Source organism: Magnolia sinica, chromosome 15 (genome assembly GCF_029962835.1).
Source record: "Magnolia sinica isolate HGM2019 chromosome 15, MsV1, whole genome shotgun sequence".
Lineage (NCBI taxonomy): Eukaryota > Viridiplantae > Streptophyta > Magnoliopsida > Magnoliales > Magnoliaceae > Magnolia > Magnolia sinica.
In genome coordinates this window covers 4189282-4214393 of record NC_080587.1, presented here as the reverse complement: position 1 = coordinate 4214393, position 25112 = coordinate 4189282, and the positions used below count along the sequence as shown (strand labels likewise).

General features: G+C 41.9%; 2 protein-coding genes across 2 annotated transcripts in view; both read right to left on the bottom strand.

Annotated features, from left to right (window-relative positions):
- Positions 1 to 25112, bottom strand: part of LOC131227708 (protein DETOXIFICATION 21-like) — a 52159-nt gene that overhangs the window by 21129 nt on the left and 5918 nt on the right. The window lies entirely within an intron of this gene.
- LOC131227706 (protein DETOXIFICATION 21-like) lies at positions 16 to 22087 on the bottom strand. Its single transcript, XM_058223507.1, has 8 exons — positions 21810 to 22087; positions 8021 to 8562; positions 5734 to 5820; positions 5374 to 5430; positions 4351 to 4589; positions 3332 to 3450; positions 1967 to 2053; positions 16 to 660 (listed from the first exon to the last, which is right to left on the bottom strand). Exons 1-8 carry the CDS (start codon positions 22056 to 22058, stop codon positions 580 to 582), a joined length of 1461 nt encoding a protein of 486 aa, XP_058079490.1. The 5' UTR covers positions 22059 to 22087; the 3' UTR covers positions 16 to 579.

Below are 25112 nucleotides of genomic sequence, written 5' to 3'. Positions count from 1 at the left end.
CATGCACAAGCTCCATTGGGGTCCACATATACAGATCTTTGTTCCAAGTAGAATTCCTACATTATCTTAGACAATGCTTGTCTTAAAATCTCCTTACATGAGCTTCTAAATGTAAAATCTACTCTTCTGGTCTTTAGCTAAAGGTTACATGGAAGAATTTTCATACCTTGCATTGAATCCATTCCATCTCAAACAACCCACTAGCAGAGGGAAACCATTCCTGGATTAAAGGAATGGTGTTTCAACGCTGGAGATGAAAATATCTGCCCTTCTCAATTAGGCTTGACAGCTCTCTCTTGTATCCATGACTGTTCTTCATACCGCTGAGGCTGCGTTTGGATGCAACATTGAATTGGATTGAGTTCAATAGAGAGGAAAAGTAACCAATATGCAATGAGGTTCTGTTGAAATCAGATAAGGATTGAAATCCAACTTTACATCGATATAATTGCAATTGGGTCCCAAAGCCTCTCAATTGCTCATTGCCTTTTTATTTAACCAATTGATTGCAATCCAATTCAATAGCGCATCCAAATGTGACAGACATTTCAGAAACATTTTGCCTTTGGATACTCTTCGTTAGGCGGTTGACAGGCTGCTGTTTGTTTCCTCAGTTGAAGGCACAGACCACTTGTTTAAACGTGTGGCAGCCTTAGCTACCTGCAATGGAAATCATATAAACAATGGTGTAAATCATATAAACAACGGTCCATTTACTTTTTAATAAAAATAAAATCCATAGTCATTTGGGTGCCTGTAACTTTTTAAGTCGGAACAACTTACACCTGAAAGTCACTTTTAGGCAAGATATTCAATAACAGTAATGGCCGGCCATTGGACATCACGGTGGGCCCATAGAGCTTTGGGTTACATGCAAATCCTGTCCTTTCTTCTTTGATGGCTTCTCTCCAACACAGACATATATATAGAGAGAGAGGAGGGGGGAAGGGGGATGGAGAGAGAGAGAGAGAGAGAGTTGTGCAGCATTTCTCCTTTGTAGCCAATCTATTGAAAACATGAGGCTTTGGAAATCACTTACAAGTGAAATCTCTTGGTTTTTTGCCTATAACTCACTTACAGGTGATTTTTTCCATCTAAACACTGCCTCTAAGTTGCTTGTAAGTCCTTTACAACTAATGCAACTCATAAGTATCCAAACAACGCCTTAGTAATGCCATAATGCAACTCATCAAAAGTTTGTTCACAGGCGGGTAAAGAAGGATTGATCTTAGATGGGCCGCTGGTCATAAAGCCTTTCAAAGGGATCATGAGAATTCCTATTTTGAATATCATAGGCAAAGCTGTCACATTGTATTATCAAGAAAAGACAACCATAGATAAGCTGTTGGGTAAAAATGACTATTAAACAGCTCAAACAAGGAATGAGAGCTAACACGATTAGGTCACCTTTGGGGCCACAAGGAAAAGAGTTCCTGTTTTTTTTCTTTTTTTTCCTTGGATTTTTACTCTTAAGTATAATTCCCGAAATCCATGAAAAATAAAATAAAATGGATCCTTGTGTAGATAGGAAATGAGTTTTTCTTTCTGATAAAGATCAATATTTCGTACTTTTTGGAAATCTTACTAAGGGTAAAGATACGTTTGGTTGCAATAGATATCTTGATATTTCATTTCATAATATTTTGCACCAAATTAGGCTGATTAATCATGAAATAGCATGGTATTTCATGATATTTGTTGCAACCAAACACAGCCTAAAGTGCAACTTCCAAAATCACATAACTTTTCTCCACCCCATTTGTTGCAGGAAGGTGGCTCGCATGATTGATTTGAAGAAGAAAGATCCAACAGTTGCCAACCGGATGAGGATCATTTTTGTTAAATGGGCACCAAGGTGATCATTCAGAAAACAAGAGTGTGTAAAAAGAAGAAATTTCTGTTCATATTGGAAATGTTATTTTTCGGTCCTTATTAGGAAAAGAGAACATAAATGAAATTGAATTACCTGATCATCCCAGTCAGTTCTCCATGTGAGATAAGACAGTACAAGAGTCTGAGCAACTGTGCCAAGCAACATTCCAATCCAAATTCCCTACAAAACAAATAACATAATCAAGGAAACTGGCCTCCTAATGCTGCATTTAGCAGTTTCTTCTAGGCGGTCTTTGGCGGCATAGATTCTGGGCAGCTAGGATTTTCAATCCTGGATTTTTGAAACCAAGTTGTTTTCGGCAGCCTGGATTTGGGGGACTTCAAACCCACCTAGGATTGAAAATCCTTAAAAGGGGCCCTTCTTCATGCAAAATTCAAGGATTTTCAATTCCCTTCATCTGACATGACTGCTGTCTAATCCTTGCTCTAAAGAAGCCTTTTTGAAAATCCAGGTTGCCAAACACAGTATCTGGTTTCCATAGGATTATATATTCAGGCTGCCAAACACAACTGATAGAATGAACATCCTGGATTTGAATTCTTAGTAAGTTAAAATCTAAATTCAAGGTCCCAAACGACCAAAGAGAAGCTGTTGGGTAAAAATGACTATAAAACTAAGACAAGGAATGAGAACAATCAGACACAATTAGGCCGCCTTTCACCAGGGCCACAATGACAAGAGTTCCTTTTCTTTTTTTTTTCTTTTTTTTTTTTCTGTTTTTGGATTTTTACTCTACGAAAAAAAAAAATCCTTGTGCAGATGGAAAAGAATTTTTCTTTCTGATAAAGATCAAGATTTCATGTTTTTTGGAAATTTCACTAACGATACGTTTGGTTGCAATAGATATCTCGATATTTCATTTTATGATATTTTGCACCAAATTAGACTGATTAATCTTGAAATAGCATGGTATTTTATGATATTTGTTGCAACCAAACACAGCCTAAGGTAGAACTTCCAAAATCAAATTATTTTTCTCCAGCCAGAAATGACCATGGTTCCAAGACAACATTAGAAATTGAATGCATCAATCATGACTGATCATGATCAAGTTTGACCCCTTTGACCCCACAATTAGGACCCCTTCAAGTCAATCTGAGGCCAATTGTTAAGTAGGAATTGTCAGCAGATGGTTCATCTGATGGGCCTCAGATCACTGAACCATGGCCCCACTCGTATGGACCACATGCATTAGGACACTATACATGCCCTTATGCAACAGGAGTCCAGACCCAAAAATTCCTCCTCACTGGGATGAATCTGTTTCAAGAGCAGCATGGAATCATTGCTGCATCAAACCCCTTCACATTCTCTATGTTCGGATCTGCTGCAATTTTAGTTTCCAAAACATTGGAAAGAAGCAGAACATAGTTATGTAATTCTACATGTTGAAAGTAGAGCGTATAAATGCTGTAAAACCAAAACAAAACATCTTACTTTGACTTGAAAACCAATTGCATAACCGAGCACAACTCCGAGAGGTATCCCAATCAAATAATAGCATGCGAGGTTCACATAAGCAACCACACTCTGCCAACCCGCGCCAACAGCAACCCCTGCCCATGAAAATTAATACAAAAAACATGAGATTATTTAAGATGGTTGGACTCCAAAGATAGAAAAAATCACTATATCTATCAGAATTACTTTAATCACTAATGGCATAATTGTTGGATATCGGCAACAATTAGTGGGTGGGTCCCACAATTACACTTAGAACATTCCCAATTACATATCCCTTTCCAAACTTTCTTCACCACCTCCGAACTCTTACCAATCCTCTCAATTCCCCCCTTTCTTAATTTTTTTTTTATTTTTTATTTTTTATTTTTATTTAAAGGAGGCATTCTCTCAATAAAGGCATCCCATTTGAGAGATTTCCCAGGGAGAATTTTGGGAGAGGTATAATGAGGGAATACCCAATATCCATTAGGCTGCCTCTCGACAATCTAAATCATTCATGTTCAGTGGACATCCAAATTATAGTATTAGGGGGGTGATTAAATCCTTTCCATTCCCGTAGTAGTTAGGCAGATCTTTGAAATTGTGCAAACCTCCCTAGGATCATGTAGATACTATCAGATCCTGTGGGCCCACCCATAGAAGCCCTTTCAATAATCACTAATCTGTAATCACCATATGAACTAAGGGCACATTTGGTTACACCAAAATTCAGGATATGTTATGATTAATCAGTCTAATTTGTTACAAAATTTCATGATATTTGGAACAACCAAATGCACCCTAAAGTAACTCCAACAAGGCCTAGTCAGACAAATGAACGACATTGTGAGTGATTTCATGGGCCAATGGATTAGTGATTCATACCATCAATCAGATGGCCCCACTATGGATTGGCAATACCATTGATCTGAACAGTACTAATATGCCACAACCAAAACTAGCATCTATGTTAAATACACTACAAGAAAAGGATATGAGAGGAAGAAACTCACCCGAGAGGACGGGTTGAATGCTGTTGAGCAGAATGGACAAGGATAACAGAGGAGAAAGATCTCCAACTGCTGCCGAAACCTCTGGGTTGTTTGTAAACATATAAGAGATTTTCCCACGGAAGAGCATGAACACTATAAAGAGAGCCAATCCAATGATGAGCGAAGTAGCCACTGTGACAACGACTGAAAATTTTGCACCTTTCGCATTCGCTCTTCCAAGCTCATTCGATACCCGCACACTGCAATTCATTGAATGACAAAACAAAATTTCAAAATTCCACTAATAGTGATAAACTTGGTACTTAGCAACTACTAATACACATGCATGCGCACACACACACACACATATGTATGCTAGTAGGTATGGCACATGAAATGCGTGTGCAAAGAGGAAGCGTTTTGCCAGACAAAGAGGGGTGGAGAAGTGATTGAGAGTTATTTGATACTCTAGTAAAGTATGACTCTTGATATGATATGTTGGGACATCAGCAGTCGGATCTAGGTCCTTTTTAGTGACTTAAACTTTCTATATGATGAGCCTAACTATGAAGGGGGGTCCCAAAATAACTCTCAGATTGAAACATTTGAACCCTTTGATCATTTTAAGGTTGTGGAGACCTTCCAAATTCAAAGGAAAAGAGTCAAATGATTGAAGGGAAGGGTTAGAATATCCTAATCTAAGCTATTTTATTTATCATATACAGCCCAGGTGAGACCCATCGGACAAATGATTGAATGGATAAAATATCCTAATCTAAGCTATTTTATTTTATTTTATACCAGCCCATCTAAAGTGAGATCCATCGTATGGTTTTGATCATTGGAAGATGACCACAAATCAAAGGCTAAAATCTTGATGTATCATATAGCAATATGTCGAGATACATTCTAGCAAATCATTTGGTGCAGAGGCAAGCTACATGTGGTGAAGGAGTTTTGAGTCATGGTCCACATAGAGGAATTTTAAGAACAGCCAAAAGAAAAATCCAAAGAAATAAAGACAGAAGATTGCAAGAAAAATACCTTGCTGCAGCCAAGAATCCAATTGCTATCATCATTTCCCACCCATTGATGTTGAGGCTGTGTGAAGAAATGAATGAGTTTTTGTAATCGTAATCTTGAAATTGATTGGAAAAAGAAAAGAAAAGACAGAAAATCAAACGAAAGCATGTATTTCTGACTCAAATTCAGTCTGAGTCTGATCTCATTAGAAACCATGAGTCACCCTCCAAATGTTGCCTGACTTGGACAAGTCAATCCCCCAACTCGGGGCAAGTTGGGAATGGACTGAAGAATGAAATAATCATTCCGACTCACCAAGTTTTTTTTTTTTTTTTTTAATCCATGGAACAAAGGGTATGATGAGGATGGGGTTTCAAGTACCAGATAGAGAGAGCATCTATAGCAATTTCAGCATTTTTCATGTGTCCAGTTAGTAGAACCAATATAGTGTTGTACCATAGCTCCAGGCTGTTAAGACAAAACAGATTACAAGATTAGAAACATAGGTATAATAAGTGGGCTTATTTTTAGATTGAACTGAGACGCAAAATATCATTACATTGTAGCTGCACCAGCTTTTCTTCTCTCAAGGCCAAAAATTAGGCTCAACCCAGCATGGTTAAAAGACTCGATGACTTAGACTGACCCATCCTGACGCGGGCAAGAGCATGAAGGGATATAGAGAAAGATTACCGTCTTCCTAGGCGTAATGGCTCTCAAATCCACAATAGTTAAGAAAATTTGAAAATACTTTATTGAAATCTGTCTCTCAAACGAGATTACAAAACTTTAAATAATAGAAGGAAACCCTAATTAAGAGTCCTAATGCAAATAAACTAAAACTTTCCTAAAATAGTAAAAGTTGCTAAAAATAAATAGTTTTAATCTAACTACGCAGGATTATTACTGGCATTATAAGAAGCAAATCCTAAGAAAACATAAAATATTAAAACTTTAAGAATAAGAAGTTACGTCCGACTAAAAATTTACTAAAAATAGTAAGTTTTCCAAAAATGGGATACTTGAGTAGGAAAGAGTCATTTTTTTTGCGAAACGGAGCGACGTGACACACATACGGGTGTCGGTTGGCCCCAAAACGAAATTTCAATCGAAATTCATAGGTCGTGCCTCCCGTAACTTATTCCGAATCAAAAGTTATGGTTTTACAATTTGTGCTTTGAATGACAATTTTTCTCAATCCGGAATGAATGAATTTCTCTGATCCAAACGCACCTTGGGGCCAATTACATCATGCCCTATGTAAGACTGGGCCCAGATTTGATAGATTACGTCCACTTCCGTTTGAGCGTTTTTCGGTCCATCTATACTAGGATAGGTCTATGTCCCACTCTACATCACATCTAATCTCGAGTCAGGTCAAGACTCGATGACTTAGACTGACTCGTCCAATCTTGAGTTAGGTTCAGACTCGGCTAAGTAGGCTATGCCTTGTAAAAAACCAGATCGGGTCCAACCAAGTCGGAGTCGAGTTTGTAGAGTCGCATGGGACTCATCTGAGTCTTAAAACCATAGAGCTTGACCTGCAGGTCTAAAAACGTAAACCCAAGTCTGCCTGAGCCCAGCATGCTGCCCTGCCCATTAACAGCCCTGATTAGTAAGTGTGTTGATGGACTAGGCTGCGCCCGGTATTGATTAACAAGACAAACCCAACCTGAAGTACGGACCATGGCTGAAGCTCATGCTGCCCATTAAACTGACGGATTTGATTAACTTGTTTTTTGTGATTATCAAGGCCCAGTGACCGGGTCCACCCAACCATACCCAACAAGTGATGGAACCTTGAACTGAGCCAGCTCAACAACCGGGCCGGGCTCATTTGGGCCCCACCCATATAAGATGGGGCCCACCTGATGACTGGGCCCGCCCAACCATACCCGGCGAGCAATAGAGCCTTGAACTAAGCGTGCTCAATTAGTAATGTGGCCCAGATGTTAGACCCAGCTCGACAGACCGGGCCTAGGGGTTTGGGCCCGGACTCGTAGTACACTCCAACCCAATGATGACGCGGTTTGGCTAGTGGTCGGTGTTATGTGGACCCCACTATGATGTATGTATTTTATCCATGCCGTCCATCCATTTTCAAATATAATTTTATGGCTTGATCCCAAAAATAAGGTAGACCTAAATCTTAGGTGGACCACACCATGGGAAAAGAGCAGTGATTGAATTTCCACCATTAAAAACCTCTGAGGGCCCTCTGTAATGGTTATTTGACATCTAACCTGTTGATTGTGTCATACAGACTTAGATGAAAGGAAAAAAATATATATCAGCTTGATCCAAAAATTTGTGGCTCCCAAGAAGTTTTTAACGGTGGGCGTTCAATAGACACTTTGCGGTCCACTTGAGATTTGTATCAACCTCATTTTTAGGCTCATTCCATAAAATGGTCCATAAGAATGAGTGGACGGCATGGATGAAACACATACATCATGGTTGGCCCACAGAGCACCGACCACTAGCCATTGGCAATAGTGTGCGTGATCAAGGCCATAGATCCAGTGGGCACTACATTACATGTGTCACGGACAAAAAATAGAAGCTGGGCTCATTTTGGGGCCCACCCATATAAGATGGGGCCCACCTGATGAACGACCAAGATGACGTGTACAGAGAGAACTTACCAAACATATGAAGTAGGGCTTACCAGAGCATTGCACCAGAGGATAGAGAGAGCTTAATGATGGGCCACAGATTCTTCAAGGCCTCAATGGAGAGCCCCTGCCACGTGTCTGGACACCCGCCAAAGCAGATGTACCCCACCATACCAACGATCGGTATGCAATCCGACAGGAAGATCGAGACCATGATGCCCACGACGCCCCACCTGAGCTTGACTACCATGAGCCATGACAGGAAGATGTGGATAGCTAGCTGGATTACTGCGAGATAAGCGATGATGATGTTCTTGCTCTGGGCTTGGAGGTACATCTGGAGTGTGAATGAGAAGATGAAGGTGAATATAATCGGGATTAACATAAGGGCGATGGTCCCTGCCATGGCTGAGATATCGTCTGCCTGGCCCAGCAGCCGCAGGATCGGGGCCGTGAATATGAAGAGCGGGAGGAGGATGATGGTGACCGAGAAGAGGACGATCCATGACCGTTGGAGGTAAATGCCAAGCATGTGGTATTGTTTGGCTCCGTACGCCTGGCCGCATAGCGTTTCAAGGGCGCTCGCCATGCCCAGCTGCCATGGAAGGAAGGAGAAGGTGAAATGGAGGTTGACGGGAATGACCTTGTGGTGTAGGGCTGTACATGAGCCAAGCTAGCTCGAAAAACTCGCTTAGCTTGGATCGATCTAGCTCAGCTTGGATGACCGACTGCAATAGAGCCAAGCTTCATGTGACCCATCTTGTTTTGAAAACGAGCCGACTTCGATCATAATAAATCTTGACTCAACTCAACTCGTTGATACCCATCTTGTTTACGAGCCGAGTTCTATCACAACAGATGTTTACTCGACTTAAATCGAACATCAACACTATATATTATTGGAAAAGGTTCTATACGGTGTGTGTGTGTATATATATATATATATATATATATATATATATATATATATATGGAAAAGGTTCTATACGGTCGAGCTCATGGGAACTCCCCATGAGGTTGAGCTGTGTGGGCCCCACCACGATGTATGTCGAACATCAAAACCGTGCATTTAATGGGTCTCCTTTAAATTATGGGATATCCCAAAAATTAGCTGGATAAGGAACTCAGGTGAGCCATACCATCTAAAATCATGTGAAGACATGCCTAAAACATATAAAATCACTTGGTGGGGCTCACCTGAAATTTGGATGCGTTTGAAACTTGGTCTGACCCTCATCCAAGTGTGACACACATAATGGATGGGCTGGATTTGTGAACCACATCTCGATGGGCCCAAAAAATGATTATGAATGTTTTAATAGAGGGTAACCCCTTTCCACTTTTGTATGTGGTGTGGCCCACAAAAGTCACGGATTGACTTTATTTTTAAGCCCTAGGTCCACCATGGAATGGTGCATCTGACTGATGGGGTAGATGTTCGACATACATCATGGTGGGGCCCACACAGCTCGACTACCTTTTCCCATATATATATATATATATATATATATATATATATATATATATATAGTTAGTTAGTTAGTTAGATAGTTAGTTAGTTAAAATTAAAAATTGTAAGTCTCATTCCTTGATTATTAATTGTTTGATATTTTATTGTTAACACCGAGAAAACTATTTTAATTTGAGGTCTCAAGTCCAACAGTGTGGACGACAATTTATGGTCCGCTGGGCAGTTAACTTTCAACCTATTAAGTGCATGTGAAATCCAACCTTTTCAATAGGTTGGCCACAACACGAAGATGATCTGGTAGAAACATCAGCCCTTTTTATTCATTAAGTTAGCCACACATGAAAATAATCTGTAGCCATTGATAAATAGAAATATACAAGTACCGTCCACTCAATGAATGTGTCATATGGGGCCAATCTAATCGACAAGTTAGACGTGGCATACAGGTAAAGGTAGGGAGTTATTGATGTAGAGCGGGTCGCGGACAATTACATGGCTAAGATGGATCAGAAAAGGCTCGGTCGACGACAGAAGTGATCCAAACCATCGAACCTTAAATCGGGCGTATCTTGCAATCCGGAATGAGTTATCTGACGTAAAATATATGATTTTGGGGTAGAACGAGCTATTGAAGCCAACCAACCCGCTACGCTGGGTTGCGCAGCCCGGAATTGCGAAAAACCCCTGGATTGACGGTCGTTTCCCTGTTTTAATTTCGTTATTACTATAAATAGTAAGTTTTAGTTTGATTATAACTCTTCATCCGTCGGGCTTTAGGAGTTGCGCCCAACGTGAAAAGAGCTTAAAATAATTAGGAGAACGGTTTGGTGAAGCCAAATAGGACACTTACTATTTTTAACCGAAAACCTTGCGCACTAGTAAACATCACGACCGTCTATAAATAGTAAGTTTACTATTTATAGTAAGTCGCGGATTCTAAGAGTTTGAGTTGTAGTTTGATTATAATTTCTCTCTCATTGCTTGGTAGCCCTATTTAAAGGGTTGTAAACTCGTTTTTAATGATCAATTAATCAATTTCGAATTTATTAGAATTTATTTCTATTTTCTGCTTTCTTTTCCTCATGGATTCGAGAAGTCTCTGTGAGGAGTCCAGAGAAGCTCCGTGGATTCGGAGTAGTTATCCTCATCACATTCATCCCTGCGTCAATTGGTATCAGAGCGAGGATTCCCCTCGGGCCGATGACAAACAACGAAGGTATGAATCAAAATCCTGTGGACGGTGATCCAGGGATTCGTTATCTTTCGGAAAGAATGGAAGCTTTCCACCGGGAGAGTCAGTTGACCATGCAAGGGTTGTAGGCAACTCTCGACCTCTTGCGGATGCACTACTTCCGCCCCGAGCCCTAGGCGGTGCTCCACCACCCATGGTTGCTGTACGACACAATCCCGATTTTCGTAGAGCACTACCAGTGGCAAACCGTAGGGCTACACCAGATGATTCAAGTTCTAGTGACGATGACCTTAATGAGGGTTTTGCTCGACGACCAATCCATGGAGGTGATCATCTAGATCGTGCTGAAAGAGACTATCGAGGTAAGGCTGAACTTCCTAGTTTTAACGGTTTATTACGTATAGAAGATTTTCTCAATTGGCTAGCCGAAGTAGAGAGATATTTTGATTACATGGACGTGCTAGATCATAAAAGGGTAAAATTGGTAGCGTTTAAATTAAAATCTGGTGCTTCTGCATGGTGGGAACAATTACAACTCTCAAGAGCCTGCCAAAACAAGGCACCCATCTCATCATGGCCACGGATGAGACGTCTTCTTCGATCACGATTTCTCCCCAGTGATTATGAGCAGATATTATTCCAGCAATATCAAAATTGCAGACAAGGAAATCGAATTGTCACAGATTACACTGAAGAATTTCAACGGTTGGCTACACGAAACGATCTGTCAGAATCTGAGTCACAGAAGGTGGCACGATTTATAGGTGGGTTGCGACTGATAATTCAGGATCGAGTTCAGATGTACCCAGTCGGGACCGTAGATGAAGCAATTCAATTGGCGGGTAGGGCAGAAACACAACTTGCAAGAGCTCCTGCTCGACCATATCCTTCTAATCGACCCCCCATGACGGGTCCCACGCAGGATCCAGTGCTGCCATGAGGAAAAGATCCAGTACCTCAACTTCCTACAACCGCAAACTGTGATACGGTAGTCCATCTCGACCTCAACGTGCGGCACCCACAATGCCAGTCCGAGTAGGATTCCAAATCCTTATACTCGGCTAAGGTCGAACAATTGTTACCGCTGTGGCCAACCAGGCCACTTATCAAACACTTGTCCTCAACGTCCCGCAGCGCACTTGACTATAAACAAAGGGGGCACTAAAGATGAGGCCGCAGAAGAAGACCATCGCTTTGATGAACATGAACAAACCACTGAAGAAATAGCAGGTGGCGATGAAGTGACGGGCGAGGACCGTGGTGAATTTCTAGTTGTGAGGCAATTACTATATGCCCCACGAAAGGAATTACATCCACGGCGACATAATATATTTCGTACTCGGTGCACCGTCAACGGAAAGGTCTGTGATATAATCATAGACAGTGGTAGTAGCGAAAATATCGTCTCGAGAGTAATGGTGGACAAGTTGCTACTACCAACGATGAAACATCCTTCCCCATACTCTATTGGCTGGATAAAGAAGGTGAATGAGACCAAAGTAACTGAACAATGCACTATCTCGTTTTCAATTGGCAAAAATTATAAGGATCAAATACTTTGTGACGTGGTCGATATGGAAGCTTGTCATATGTTAATCGGTCGACCCTGGCAGTCAGACCGTGATGCGACCCATCGGGGACGAGATAATGTCTACATATTCGTCAAGGATAGTCGAAAAATAATCCTTGCCCCTATGGCACCAGAGAACCACCCTGAAGCCTCTAAAGTGGAGGGGAGTTCCCTCTTGACCATTCGATATTTCATGGAGGAATCCAAGGAAACTGGCGAGGTATATGCCATAGTAGTAAAGGGCGAGGAAGAGGAACCCTCAAACATCCCTCCAAATTTAAGACTGTTGCTAAATGAATTCAAAGAAGTCTGGCCTGAAGATTTACCTGATGGATTGCCTCCCATGAGGGACATCCAACATCACATAGACATCGTCGCTGGGGCTAGCCTGCCCAATCGCCCTCATTATCGGATGAGTCCGAAGGAGTGTGAGATACTTCAGGGGCAAGTGGAGGAATTGATCCGTAAGGGTCTCTTGAGAGAGAGCATGAGCCCATGTGCCGTACCAGCATTATTAACGCCAAAAAAAGATGGAAGCTGGCGCATGTGTGTCGACAGCCGAGCAATCAACAAAATTACCATCAAATATCGGTTTTCAATACCACGGTTGGACGACATGCTCGATATGTTAGAAGGGGCCAAGGTGTTCTCTAAACTAGATCTAAGGAGCGGGTACCATCAGATTCGTATTCGACCCGGTGATGAGTGGAAAACGGCATTCAAGACCAAGGAAGGGTTGTATGAGTGGCTGGTCATGCCCTTCGGCCTATCAAACGCACCAAGTACTTTTATGCGTTTAATGAATCAAGTTCTAAAACCGTTCACTGGCCGATTTGTGGTAGTATATTTTGATGACATATTGATATATAGCCAGGATGAGGCGGAGCACAGAAAACATCTCAGGCAGGTGCTACAGGTCCTACAACTTAACAAGTTGTACCTCAACTTGAAGAAGTGTAGTTTTTTAACTGACAGCCTATTGTTTCTAGGATTTGTTGTAACATCTACAGGCATTCGTGTGGACGATGAAAAGGTGCGAGCAATTAGGGAATGGCCGATCCCGACAAACATTCATGAGGTGAGGAGTTTTCACGGGTTGGCGACTTTCTATCGTCGATTTGTGAGAGATTTTAGCACCATAGTCGCGCCTATAACAGATTGCATGAAAAAAGGACCGTTCCAGTGGACCGATAAAGCTGATAAGAGCTTTCATGAGATCAAGCATCGTTTGTCTACAACACCGGTCTTGGTACTTCCTAATTTCGACAAATTGTTTGAGGTTGAGTGTAACGCTTCATACGTAGGAATTGGAGGAGTATTATCACAGGAAGGCAGGCCGGTAGCCTTCTACAGCGAGAAGCTCAGCGAAGCCCGAAAGAAGTGGTCGACTTATGAGCTTGAGTTGTACGCAGTTGTTCAGGCGCTGCGACATTGGCGGCATTATCTGATTCAAAGGGAGTTTGTTTTGTACACTGACCATCAAACATTAAAGTTTATTAATAGTCAGACTAACGTGAATCGTGTGCATGCTAGATGGGTTGCATTTTTACAGGAATTCACGTTCGTTCTGAAGCACAAGTCAGGGCAGCAGAACAAGGTGGCTGATGCACTTAGCCGTCGTGCATCACTACTAGTTACAGTGAGCAATGAGGTAGTCGGCTTCGACTATCTCAAGGAGCTGTATGCCGAGGATGAGGACTTTAAAGATTCTTGGATGAAGTGTCAAGAAGGTCACTCCAGTGACCTTCATATACAGGACAATTTTCTCTTCAAAGGGAATCGATTGTGCATCCCCCAAAGTTCTCTGAGGGAGCAGATTATTCAGGAGCTACATGGAGGTGGCCTTGGTGGACACCTGGGGCGAGACAAGACGCGAGCTCTTGTGGAAGAGCGGTATTACTGGCCGCAGTTAGTACGTGATGTAGGAAAAGCCGTACACGTTGTTATGTTTGTCAGACCTCCAAGGGGCAATCTCAGAATACGGGCCTCTAACCCCGTTACCTGTGCCTAACAGTCCTTGGGAGGATTTATCAATGGACTTCATGCTTGGTCTCCCACGAACACAACGCGGCATGGATTCGGTGTTCATGGTGGTAGATCGTTTCTCAAAGATGGCACACTTTATCCCATGCAAGAAAACCCTCGATGCAACACACGTGGCGAATTTATTTTTCAGGGAGGTCGTTCGGCTACACGGGGTCCCCAAGACCATTACTTCCGATCGTGACACGAAGTTCATTAGCCACTTTTGGCGGACTTTATGGAATCGATTCGATACACGACTTTAATTCAGCAGTGCTTACCACCCACAAACTGATGGGCAGACCGAAGTTGTGAATCGCACATTGGGAAACCTCCTTCGTTGTATTTCATGAGAAAAACCGAAGCAGTCGGATTTGTCCTTGTCCCAAGCAGAGTTTGCATTCAACAACATGGTGAACCGCTCGACTAGGAGATCACCGTTCCAAATTATCTACGGACGAGTGCCTCGCCACACACTTGACTTGGTCCCTCTACCCAAGCACCCGGGCACGAGCATTGCAGCAGAACATATGGCAGACAAAATCATGGGCATCTATGCAGAAGTGTAGACCAAGCTACATGCCTCGAACGAGAAGTACAAGGAACAAGCGGACAAGCATCGGCGACAAAAAGTGTTCGAGGTGGGCGACCGCGTTATGGTCCATCTGCACAAAGAGAGATTTCCAACCGGGATGTACAACAAGTTGAAAAATAAGAAGATTGGACCCGTCTCAATCATCCGAAAGATTAATGATAATGCTTATATTGTTGATCGTCCAGATGACATGGCAATCTCACAGACTTTCAATGTCGCAGACCTGACCGAGTATCATGAACTAGAGCATGACGAGAACTCGAGGACGAGTTCTTTTGAAGTGGAGGAGACTGATGCAGAGCGGGTCGCGGACAATTACATGGCCAAGATGGATCAGAAAAGGTCCGGTCAACGACAGAAGTGATCCAAACCATCGAACCTTAAATCGGGCGTATCTTGCAATCCGGAATGAGTTATCTGACGTAAAATATATGATTTTGGGAAAAAACGAGCTACTAAAGCCAACCAACCCGCTACGCAGGGTTGCGCAGCCCGAAATTGCGAAAAACCCCTGGATTGACAGTCGTTTCCCTGTTTTAATTTCGTTATTACTATAAATAGTAAGTTTTAGTTTGATTATAACTCTTCATCTGTCGGGCTTTAGGAGTTGCGCCCAACGTGAAAAGAGCTTAGAATAATTAGGAGAACGGTTTGGTGAAGCCAAATAAGACACTTACTAGTTTTGACTGAAAACCTTGCGCACTAGTAGACATCACAACCGTCTATAAATAGTAAGTTTACTATTTATAGTAAGTCGTGGATTCTAAGAGTTTGAGTTGTAGTTTGATTATAATTTCTTTCCCATTGCTTGGTAGCCCTATTTAAAGGGTTGTAAACTCGTTTTTAATGATCAATTAATCAATTTTGAATTTATTAGAATTTATTTCTATTTTCTGCTTTTTTTTCCTTGTGGATTCGAGAAGTCTCTGTGAGGAGTCCAGAGAAGCTCCGTGGATTCGGAGTAGTTATCGTCATCACGTTCATCCCTGCGTCAGTTATCTACTAGGTGGACCGTAGGTTATTGTCCAAGCGAATATAACTAATTCTTTATAAATAAGGTCTCAGTTCTAACTCTGTGGTAGACTCTGAGGGGGTGTTTGGCACATGGTGTTGGGAAGGATTGAGTCGGATGGGATTAAAAAAAACATAATTATTACATATGGCAGAGTTTGTCCCCCGTTACCATGGGATAAGGTTAATCCCACGTTATGTTTGTAATATAGTGGTACATTGAATGGATATACCACCATCATAGAGAATAACAAGTGTTATATCCAAGCCATTCATCTGTTTTGTAACCTCCTTTATGGCATGAGCCTTAAAATGAGGTAGATTCAAAACTTATGTGGCCCCAAAGAAGTTTTCAACTGTAGGCATTCAATCTCCGCTGCTTTCTATGGTGGGGTCCACTTGACCTTTAGATCTACCTGATTTTTTGGCCCATGCTCTAAAATGATCTCGAAAATGGGTGGGCAGTGTGGATATAGCCCACACATCATGGTGGGACCTACACAACTTGCTAACATTGAGTGGAATTGGCAAGGGACTAGATGCAATTCCATCTAATCTAATTCCAAGCTTTTCCAGTCTTCCCAAACATTGAGTGGAATTGGCACGGACCAAATGCAATTCCAACCCACTTAATCCCATCTAATACCATGTGCCAAACGCCACGTGCTCCCCCCCAAGGAAGTTTCAACATGAGGTCTTGGGTACGATACCCATAGGTGGTGAAATCCCACATCAACGTGCATTGGTGTGTGTAAAAAACGAGGGGGGTTGGTTACAAATTATGTTTGCGAGTCATCTAGAGTATTCCCCTTATCCATTGCACGCTGTACAAAAGTGGCACAACTGCTTGCTGGATGAGGTCCCTAACAGTGGGGCCATGTTGATGCATGTGTTGTATATCCACACCACCTATCCATTTTTCCAGCTCATCTTAGGTTATGAATCCAAAAATGAATCAGATCCAAATATCAAGTGGACTACACCACAAGAAACACTAGTGATTGAACACCCATCATTAAAAACTTCCTAAGTCCCATAATAATGTTTATTTGCCATCCAACCTATTGATAAGGTTACATAGACCCGCATGAAGGGAAAACACAAATATTAGCTTGATTCAAAAGTTTTGTTGCCCACAAAAAGTTTTTATTGATCAATCACCACTGTTTCTGTGGTGTGGTCCACTGATATTTATTTAGATCTGCATCATTTCTGGGCTCATGCCCTAAAATGAGCTGGAAAAACACCGGCCACGCTCAATTGGGAGGAGACCAACACCGCCCAGTTAGCTGATGGAAAAGCTCCGTCGGTATTGTCCATGCAATACGTGACAGGACACTATGGACAATGGTGTCTACCACTGAAACCTTCCTAGGGCCCACCACAATGTTTATTTTTCATCCAATCAATTCATAAGGTTACTTGGATCTGAATAAAAGAAAAACACAAATATCAGCACGATCCAAAACTTTCGTGGCCTCAAAAAGTTTTAAATGCATTCAATCTTCATTTCCTACAGTGTGGTCCACTTGAGCTATGGCTAGCTTCATTTTTGGGCTCATGCGCTAAAATGAGCTCCCAAAGTAGATGGATAGCATGATAAAACACATACATCATGGTGGGCTCCACATCTTCCATCGAGCTAGATATTTACCGGGACCCACCCAATCCCCCACCTTTGCACAATATCCAACACATCATGGTAACCTTTTAAAAATAAAAAAATAAAAAAAATTTACACACGCACACACACCCCACACACTCACGCTGGTGGAATCTCACCGCCTATGGGTACTCGAACCCTTGACCGGGAGTTGAAACTCCTGAGAGTCTACCACCCAGGCAAGAGTAAGGACCCATCATGGTAACCTATCATGCAATCAACTGTATGTGATCATTCCAATATATACTATATAATAAAATAAAGGCTACTTTTCATCATTGTATCAAACAAATAAAAAGCTATCTCTCTGCATTAGTTTACTCATTGTATTAAGAGGATGGGTCACATGTTCGTATTAGCACGCATGTCGTTGTCCAAGAAAGACTTACATATATAGGCGTGTGGAATCTTCACCAAACACTGGAAGAAATGTAATTTTAGTTTTTCAATGTAGCTTCTTGGTTATGTTACATCCATAGGCTGTAAATGATTTAGACGGTCTAGATTACTCTATATGTGGTCCAAGGAAACCGTCCAGGTTCAAAAGAAAAGAACTAAATAATAATAGTGTTTGAATATTCTGAAGGCAGTTTCCATCCAGCCTTTTCGTCGTGCACGGCAAGGGAGATTACGTATGGGAGCGGATTAGGTGCACCTCGGCCTCACCCGAGACGGTACGGCCGCTACTTTGATGTATGTATTCTACATCCACGCCGTCCATCCGTTTTTCCAGATCATTTTAGGACATGAGCCCAAACTGAAGAAGATTCAAATCTCAGGTGGACCATACTATAGGAAATGGTGGTGATTGAACGCCCCACCATTGAAAAGTTCTTAGAGCCCACCATAATGTTTCCTTAATGTTTATTTTCCATCCACTCTGTTGATAAGGTCACACAAAACTGGATGAAGGGACAAGATAAATATCAGTTTTATCCAAAAATTATGTAGCCCATAAGAAGTTTTTAATGTTCAATCACCACAGCTTCTTATTGTATGTTCACTTGAGATTTTTATCTGTATCATTTCTAAGCTAATGCTTTAAAATGATCCGAAAAAACAGATGGCTGGTGTGGATATAAATACATCTAGGTAGGGCACATGGGTAAGGGCCGTACCATATTGGGTCAGGATGGGGTTGCACCTAATCCACTCCGATAGAGATGGTTTGAATACGGAAGGGCTTTTGACAGATAGCGCCCTCCATTTTGCCTTGGAGGTCTAATAGCCTCTTGCCCTTTCGATAATTGTCAAATGATCCTTCCCTGTTTGCCCTTAACTTTGCATAGGTTAAAGAAATTCCCATGCAGGTAGAGTTGGGCATCGAGTCTCAGTCAAACCAAGTTATAGGGTTGACCTAAATTGATCCGATTTTGAAATAGGCTTGACCCGAACTCGACTCGACTCAGTATTGAGTCAAGTATGCGTGAACCGATCTGAATTAGGATTTGACATAGACTAATACTGACTGACCCAGTCAAAAGTACCGAGTTGCTTCGAGTTGACACTAATTCAGATTGAGAGATGAGAGAGAGAGAGAGAGAGAGAGAGAGAGAGAGGGGGGGGGGGGTGGTGATGGTGGTGGGTGACTGCCGAGCTTGGAAGAGGAGAGAGAGAGAGAGAGAGAGAGAGAGAGAGAGAGGAGGGTTGGGGTGGTGGGTGGTTTCTGGGCTTGGAAGAGGAGGATAAGGGAGGGAGAGAGAGTTTGGGATCAGGTCGGGTTATGGTTGAATGCATCCTATACGGTTAGATACACTTAGAAATATATATATATATATACACCTGAATTCAAGTCGAGTCAGTTTTACATTGAGTCGAGTACTATGACTAGACCGAGCTCCAAGTCAAGTCGAGTCGAGTTACTAGATAACTCGAACTTGATTCAGTTTGAGTTTAGATTGGGTGAAGCCTACTCGATTTAGACTGACTCACCCATTCGGCTTAAGTGGAGTCGAGTCTAAACGAGTTGGACGAGACAAGTCAAGTGAGGTAAGTCGTCCCGTACCTAACGCTACATGCAAGCCTGAAAAGGTTATTCAAATCATCTGGATGGCTTTGATATATGGTTTAGATGGTCTTGATCATGTTTAGTGCACGCAGGAGCAATATAGATCTCATTTAAAGTGAGAATTTCTCACATCTTTACAAAATCAAGGAGTCAACCATCTTCCTTACTGTTTAAGAACTCGGATGGAAGTCTAACAGTAGGGTCGTTTCATGATCTTATATCAAAAAGATAGGGCTTCTTTGACAATATTAAAAGGGCAGAGACCTTTTTTTAACAGCTAAAAAGCTGTGAAGGGAAAGCTAAACCTACAAAGCTACAAAGCTGCACCTAAAAAGCCGTGTGGTCTATTCATCCATGTCCTTGTCTTTGTGACCTTATCATAGGTTGGATGGCAAATAAACATTCCTGTGGCCACCATGAAGTTTTTAACGGTGGGGATTCAGTCAAGGACTGTTTATTGTGGTATGGCCCACCTAAGATTTGGATCCGTTTCATTTTTGGTATCTTATCTAAAATGAGCTGTCAAAGTGAATGCACAGTGTAGATGTAAGGCACATAAATCAAAGTGGGCCCCACAGGTAGGGATCCACCCAAACCGCGCCCATTGCCTGCTGAGTAACTCAGTACCGTATCCACTGAATAAACCGTGGGGCCCACCGTAATGTATGTGTATTATCCACGTCGTCCATCCGTTTTATCAACTCATTGTAGGGCATCATCCCAGAATTGAACCATATCCAAAGCTCAAGTGGACCAAACCACAGGAAACAGTGATCCACTTGATTTGACTGGATCGGATTTATTTGTTATTGATTTTTATTTTTATTTTTTTCTCGTACAGCCAACGCATCTTGACTGTGAGCCCTCCATCCAAGAACAACCCCTACTTCGCCTCGTGTAAAACAAAGCGCATGTGCTTAGCACGGGCGGAGAGGACGCGGATTATTGAGTAGCGAGACTCGCTGCTCAAGTGGCGTCGCCAAGTTCTGTGGGTCCCACCACCATGTATGTTTTGTATCTACCATGTATGTTTTGTATCTACACCGTCCATCTATTTAGAGAGATTATATTAGTGCATGAACTAAAGAATGAGTCAGATCCAAAGCTCGAGTGGACCCCACCATAGAAAACGGTGGGAGAGTACGACTACCATTCAAAACTTCTATGGGCCACAAAAGTTTTCGATCAAGCTGATATTTGTGTTTGACCTTCTTTCATCTCTGCCTTAACATATGAACAGGTTGTATCTCAAACAAACATCATGGTGGACCTCAGTATGGTTTCAACGGTAGGCGTTTATGTGGGTCCACTCTAGTTTTGGATCTACCTCGTTCTTTCGATCATGGCCTAAAATGCTCTATCCAAATAGACGGACCGTGTGGATACAATACATACATCATGGTGGGGCGCCGAATAGATGGACCGTATGGATACAATACATACATCATGGTGGGGCGCCCCACGGAACTTTGTGACGTCACTTTAGTAGCGAGTCTCGTTACTCAACGTGTCAGTAGCTAATCAGCGTCCCTGCGAAGATGGCTGCGAATAGACGCGGATTAGGCGGTGGTGAGTTGATGTGTCGGACGTTGTGTGGCAAACGTGATGTATGGCTTTTTTAATACACGCCGTCCATCCGTTTTACCAGCTCATTTTACGATCGAATTCCAAAATAAAGCGATCTGAAACTTAAGTGAACCGCACCACGGTAAACAATAGGGATAATGAAACCCACTGTAGTATTTACTTATTATCCAACCTGTGGATAAGATCAACGCGAATATCAACCTCAACCTGATGCAAAAATTTTATGGCCCCAGGAAGTTTTCAACGATGCACGTTCAATCACCACTATTTCCTGTGGTGTGGTCGACTTGAGGTTCGTATCTGCTTCATTTTTTATTTAATGCACTACAATGAGGGGGGAAAACGGATGGACGGTGTGGATATAAAAACAGATATATCACGTTGGCCCCACAGCACCCAAGACATCAACACACCATCGCTGGGGGCGATGCTTGCAACGCCACCTGATCCGTGTCTCACGTGACCAACTCACGTGACGTTCAAGACGGCGAACGCGGGTCGCACAGTGATGTATGTACGTAAGTTGAATTATTGGTATTCCACGTAAGCAATTTCTGAGTAATTTTTAACCGCTCGCTTAGCAACTACCACACTCTGCCAGAGTATCGAAGCATTGTTCTAAGAAAGGAAGTGCGAAAAGGAAAAAAGAAAAAGAAAATTGACGTTTCGGAAAATCGCGTAACGGAAAGACTGTATCGGTAACGAAGGGAGAAGATCGGTTACCTGGATTCCGGTACAGAACCTGAAGATGACGGTGGTAACAAGGGCGAAGCCCCCGAGCTCCGTCGAGCCGATATGCCCGATAAACGCCTGACTGATAACCGCTACGCCGAACATCGAAAATCTCGTGAAAATCGCGGGACCCGCTACGATCCAGAGCTTCTTCGACTCAACCCATATCTTCCGCCCCAGCTTCTCTTCGCCTTCTTCTTTTCTATTCACGAGAAGCTTCTCGCCTAGCTCTTCCCCCATTTTCTCCTCTCGTCTCGTCTCGTCTCGTCTCCCTCCTACAACATCGAAGTCAGATCCAGCAAGCCAGAGTGATTTTATACAAGAAAAAAAAAAAAAAAAAAGAAGATTTGATACTCTGGTTGCGTTCGGTGCTCGATACACAGGCATCAAGAAATGGTACACGTGGAATATATTAATTCTGAAATTCAACTGACTAAATTATGAAAACCACTTTCGTTAAGTTACTATACAAAATTCTTATTGGTTGAATAATCATAGCCTCTGATTCGTGAAGACATGTTTGTTAAAATAAGACCATTGGATGATTTTCATTATTAACCGTATAGTAAACGCACACCAATCTGCGAGTCATCCAACTGGGCCTCGTGGATCGGTGTGTCCCCTACTTTAGGAAGTGGGGCCCACCATTGTCAGGCCATGGAGGGTTCCTCCTTTTCCTTTAAAGATGATCCCAGCCATTGGAACTGTTGAAACTTATATATACAGGAAAAGTTACTATGAGGTTGACCTCTTGGAAGGTCGAGCTATGTAGGCCCCACCATTATGTGTGATGGACATCCACCCCATCAATCAGATGCACCCTTTCATAGTGGCCCACAGGCCTAAAAATCAGGCTAATCTATGGCTTAAGTGGGCCACACGATAGACAAAAGTTGAGAGTGGATATCCACCCCTTGAAACCTTCATGATCGTTTATAAGGGCCGGCTGAGATATGGTTTAGAAATCCAGTGCTCATCCATTGTGTGTCCCACTTAGATAAGGGGTCACACCAAGTTTCAGCCATATCCAAAACTTGAGTGGGCCACAACTAGCGCTTTTAAATGTTTTCAGCATTACTAAAAACTATTTAGATGTTACAGTCAATTGAGTCCCTATTAAGGCTGGTTTTTATAGAATGCAGATCATTTGTTTGACAGGAATAGTAACTTTCTATGTTTATTGATGATGTGGTCCAATTACAATGCACCTAACATAAAAAATTTAATACTAATAAATGAAGGATTTAGACTTATTTTTATGATATCTCATATCTTAGAAGCTATCCCTTGAATACACAGTGTGAATGTCCAACATACATTATGTTAGGGTCAATATGCATTATTTTAGGGCCCACATAACCCGACTTCATGGAAAGCTATCATAAAGACTACGTCATGATATCATTTTCACACACATGTATGTATGGAGGGATTTTGCCCCCAAATCATAGGGAATATATATTTATCGGATGCCTTTTGAGGTATGAAATTACCAAAAAACCTTTAGTTTGTTTTTTTCCTTTTGAAAATTAGTGACAGTCAAGATTTGGAGGGCACATGGCATACGCGTAACATCATGCACCACATCATGATGATAAAACGAACAAAACATCATGTCAATCTTGTTGGACGTAATTGAGCTGCTTTGAATAAGGTACATTACTTTTATGATTTGGCTCACCTTATTAGATTTGGATTCATGAATGTAATGGACATTGGTGTCTATCTCTGGGATGGCTTTAATGTGAGACATACGTCACATGGGCTCATCACTTTTGATTTTTAACTTTGTTGCGAAGAAAACGTAGAAAATGCCTTAGAATTAGTTTTCATGAGAATTTTTTACATGTGATGTAAGTGTAAAATTAGAATGGTCCACTAAATGAGTTACCTTATAACTTGTGCATATGATCAACACAAAAATGAAACTTTCTCAATGACGTCTATGAAAGTTGGGTAAGGGCTACGGGTGTACACGAACCGAGTTAGTCCGGTTAGCTCGCTCAACTCAACTCGAAAAAGCTTAATTCGACTCGGTTTGAAACTGATTTCGTGCCGAGTCGAACTGATTTTTTTAGCTCGAAAAAATTTTAAGCCTATTTTGAGTTTGCCCGACCTTGACTTGACTCGGAACGAACCCCAACTCGAATCAAACTTGGATCGAACCAGTTTGGTGACTCAATTACTTTAATATTGATGTTGCTCACCAAGTAGTCGATGAAATGACTTAAGGAAGTGTCGGTTGGTGGCAAGGAAGGTATGTATATGAAACAAATACTTTTTTTTTTTTCTTAATTTTGATGTTGCCTACAAGGTGTTTGAAGAAATACCTGTAAAATTGCTGCTGTTGTTTTACATACGATGAGCATTAGAAAGTGTAATTCATATGTTTGTTAAAATGTTGCATAGACGAACTCGACTCGATCTTAGCTCGAACGTGCCTATTAACCCGAGCTGCTGATCGAACTGAGCCAAGCCGGCCAGTCAGGCTCAAGGACCGAATCGCGCCGAGTTCGAGTTAGGGTTAGCTAGTGGCCGGGCTAAGACTACTTATGCCAAGCTCGACTCACATCGAGTCATGTACACATCTAGTGAGGGCTGGATGAAATGAATTGTGTTAAGACTCAACATAAAAAATAAAAAATTAAACTAGGCATGCATATGAGGCTTAAATTCATCCTGCGGTCCAATCAAATAAGAATAGCTCAATTCTGAGCTAGGCTCATAGGCTTGGGTCGGTTTTCTGGCCCATTGCCACCTGTAATAGTAGGAAACCATAACAAAGGGCTGGGTTTAGCTATGATGGGATGTGACAAGATTGAATTCCCGTCGGGCCAGGCCCACAGACCTAATCTGAGTTCAGCAATGCACTCAACACATGCCTTTAATCCTAATAAATAATAATAATAATAATAAAGTCCCAACGAATTAGGCTTATAGGTCAGGCAGGCTATCTGGCCAGTACCAACCTGCTATAGGCTGTCAAAAGGAAGGAGCAGAATAGGTGTGACCCTGGACTCACCCAAGATGTTATGGCCCTTACTGTGGGTCCTACCTTGATGCATGTATCATGTATCCACGACGCCCATCCCCTTTTCCATATCATCCCAGGGCATTATCCTAAAAATGAAGCAGATCCAATAATAAGGTGGACCAAACCATGGGAAACATGAGTAATTGACCATTAATGGCTCACATAAGTTTTGGATCAAGTTGATATTTGTTTTCTACCCTTCATCTAGGCTTATGTGACCTTATCAACAGATTGGATGGCAAATAAACACTATGGAAATA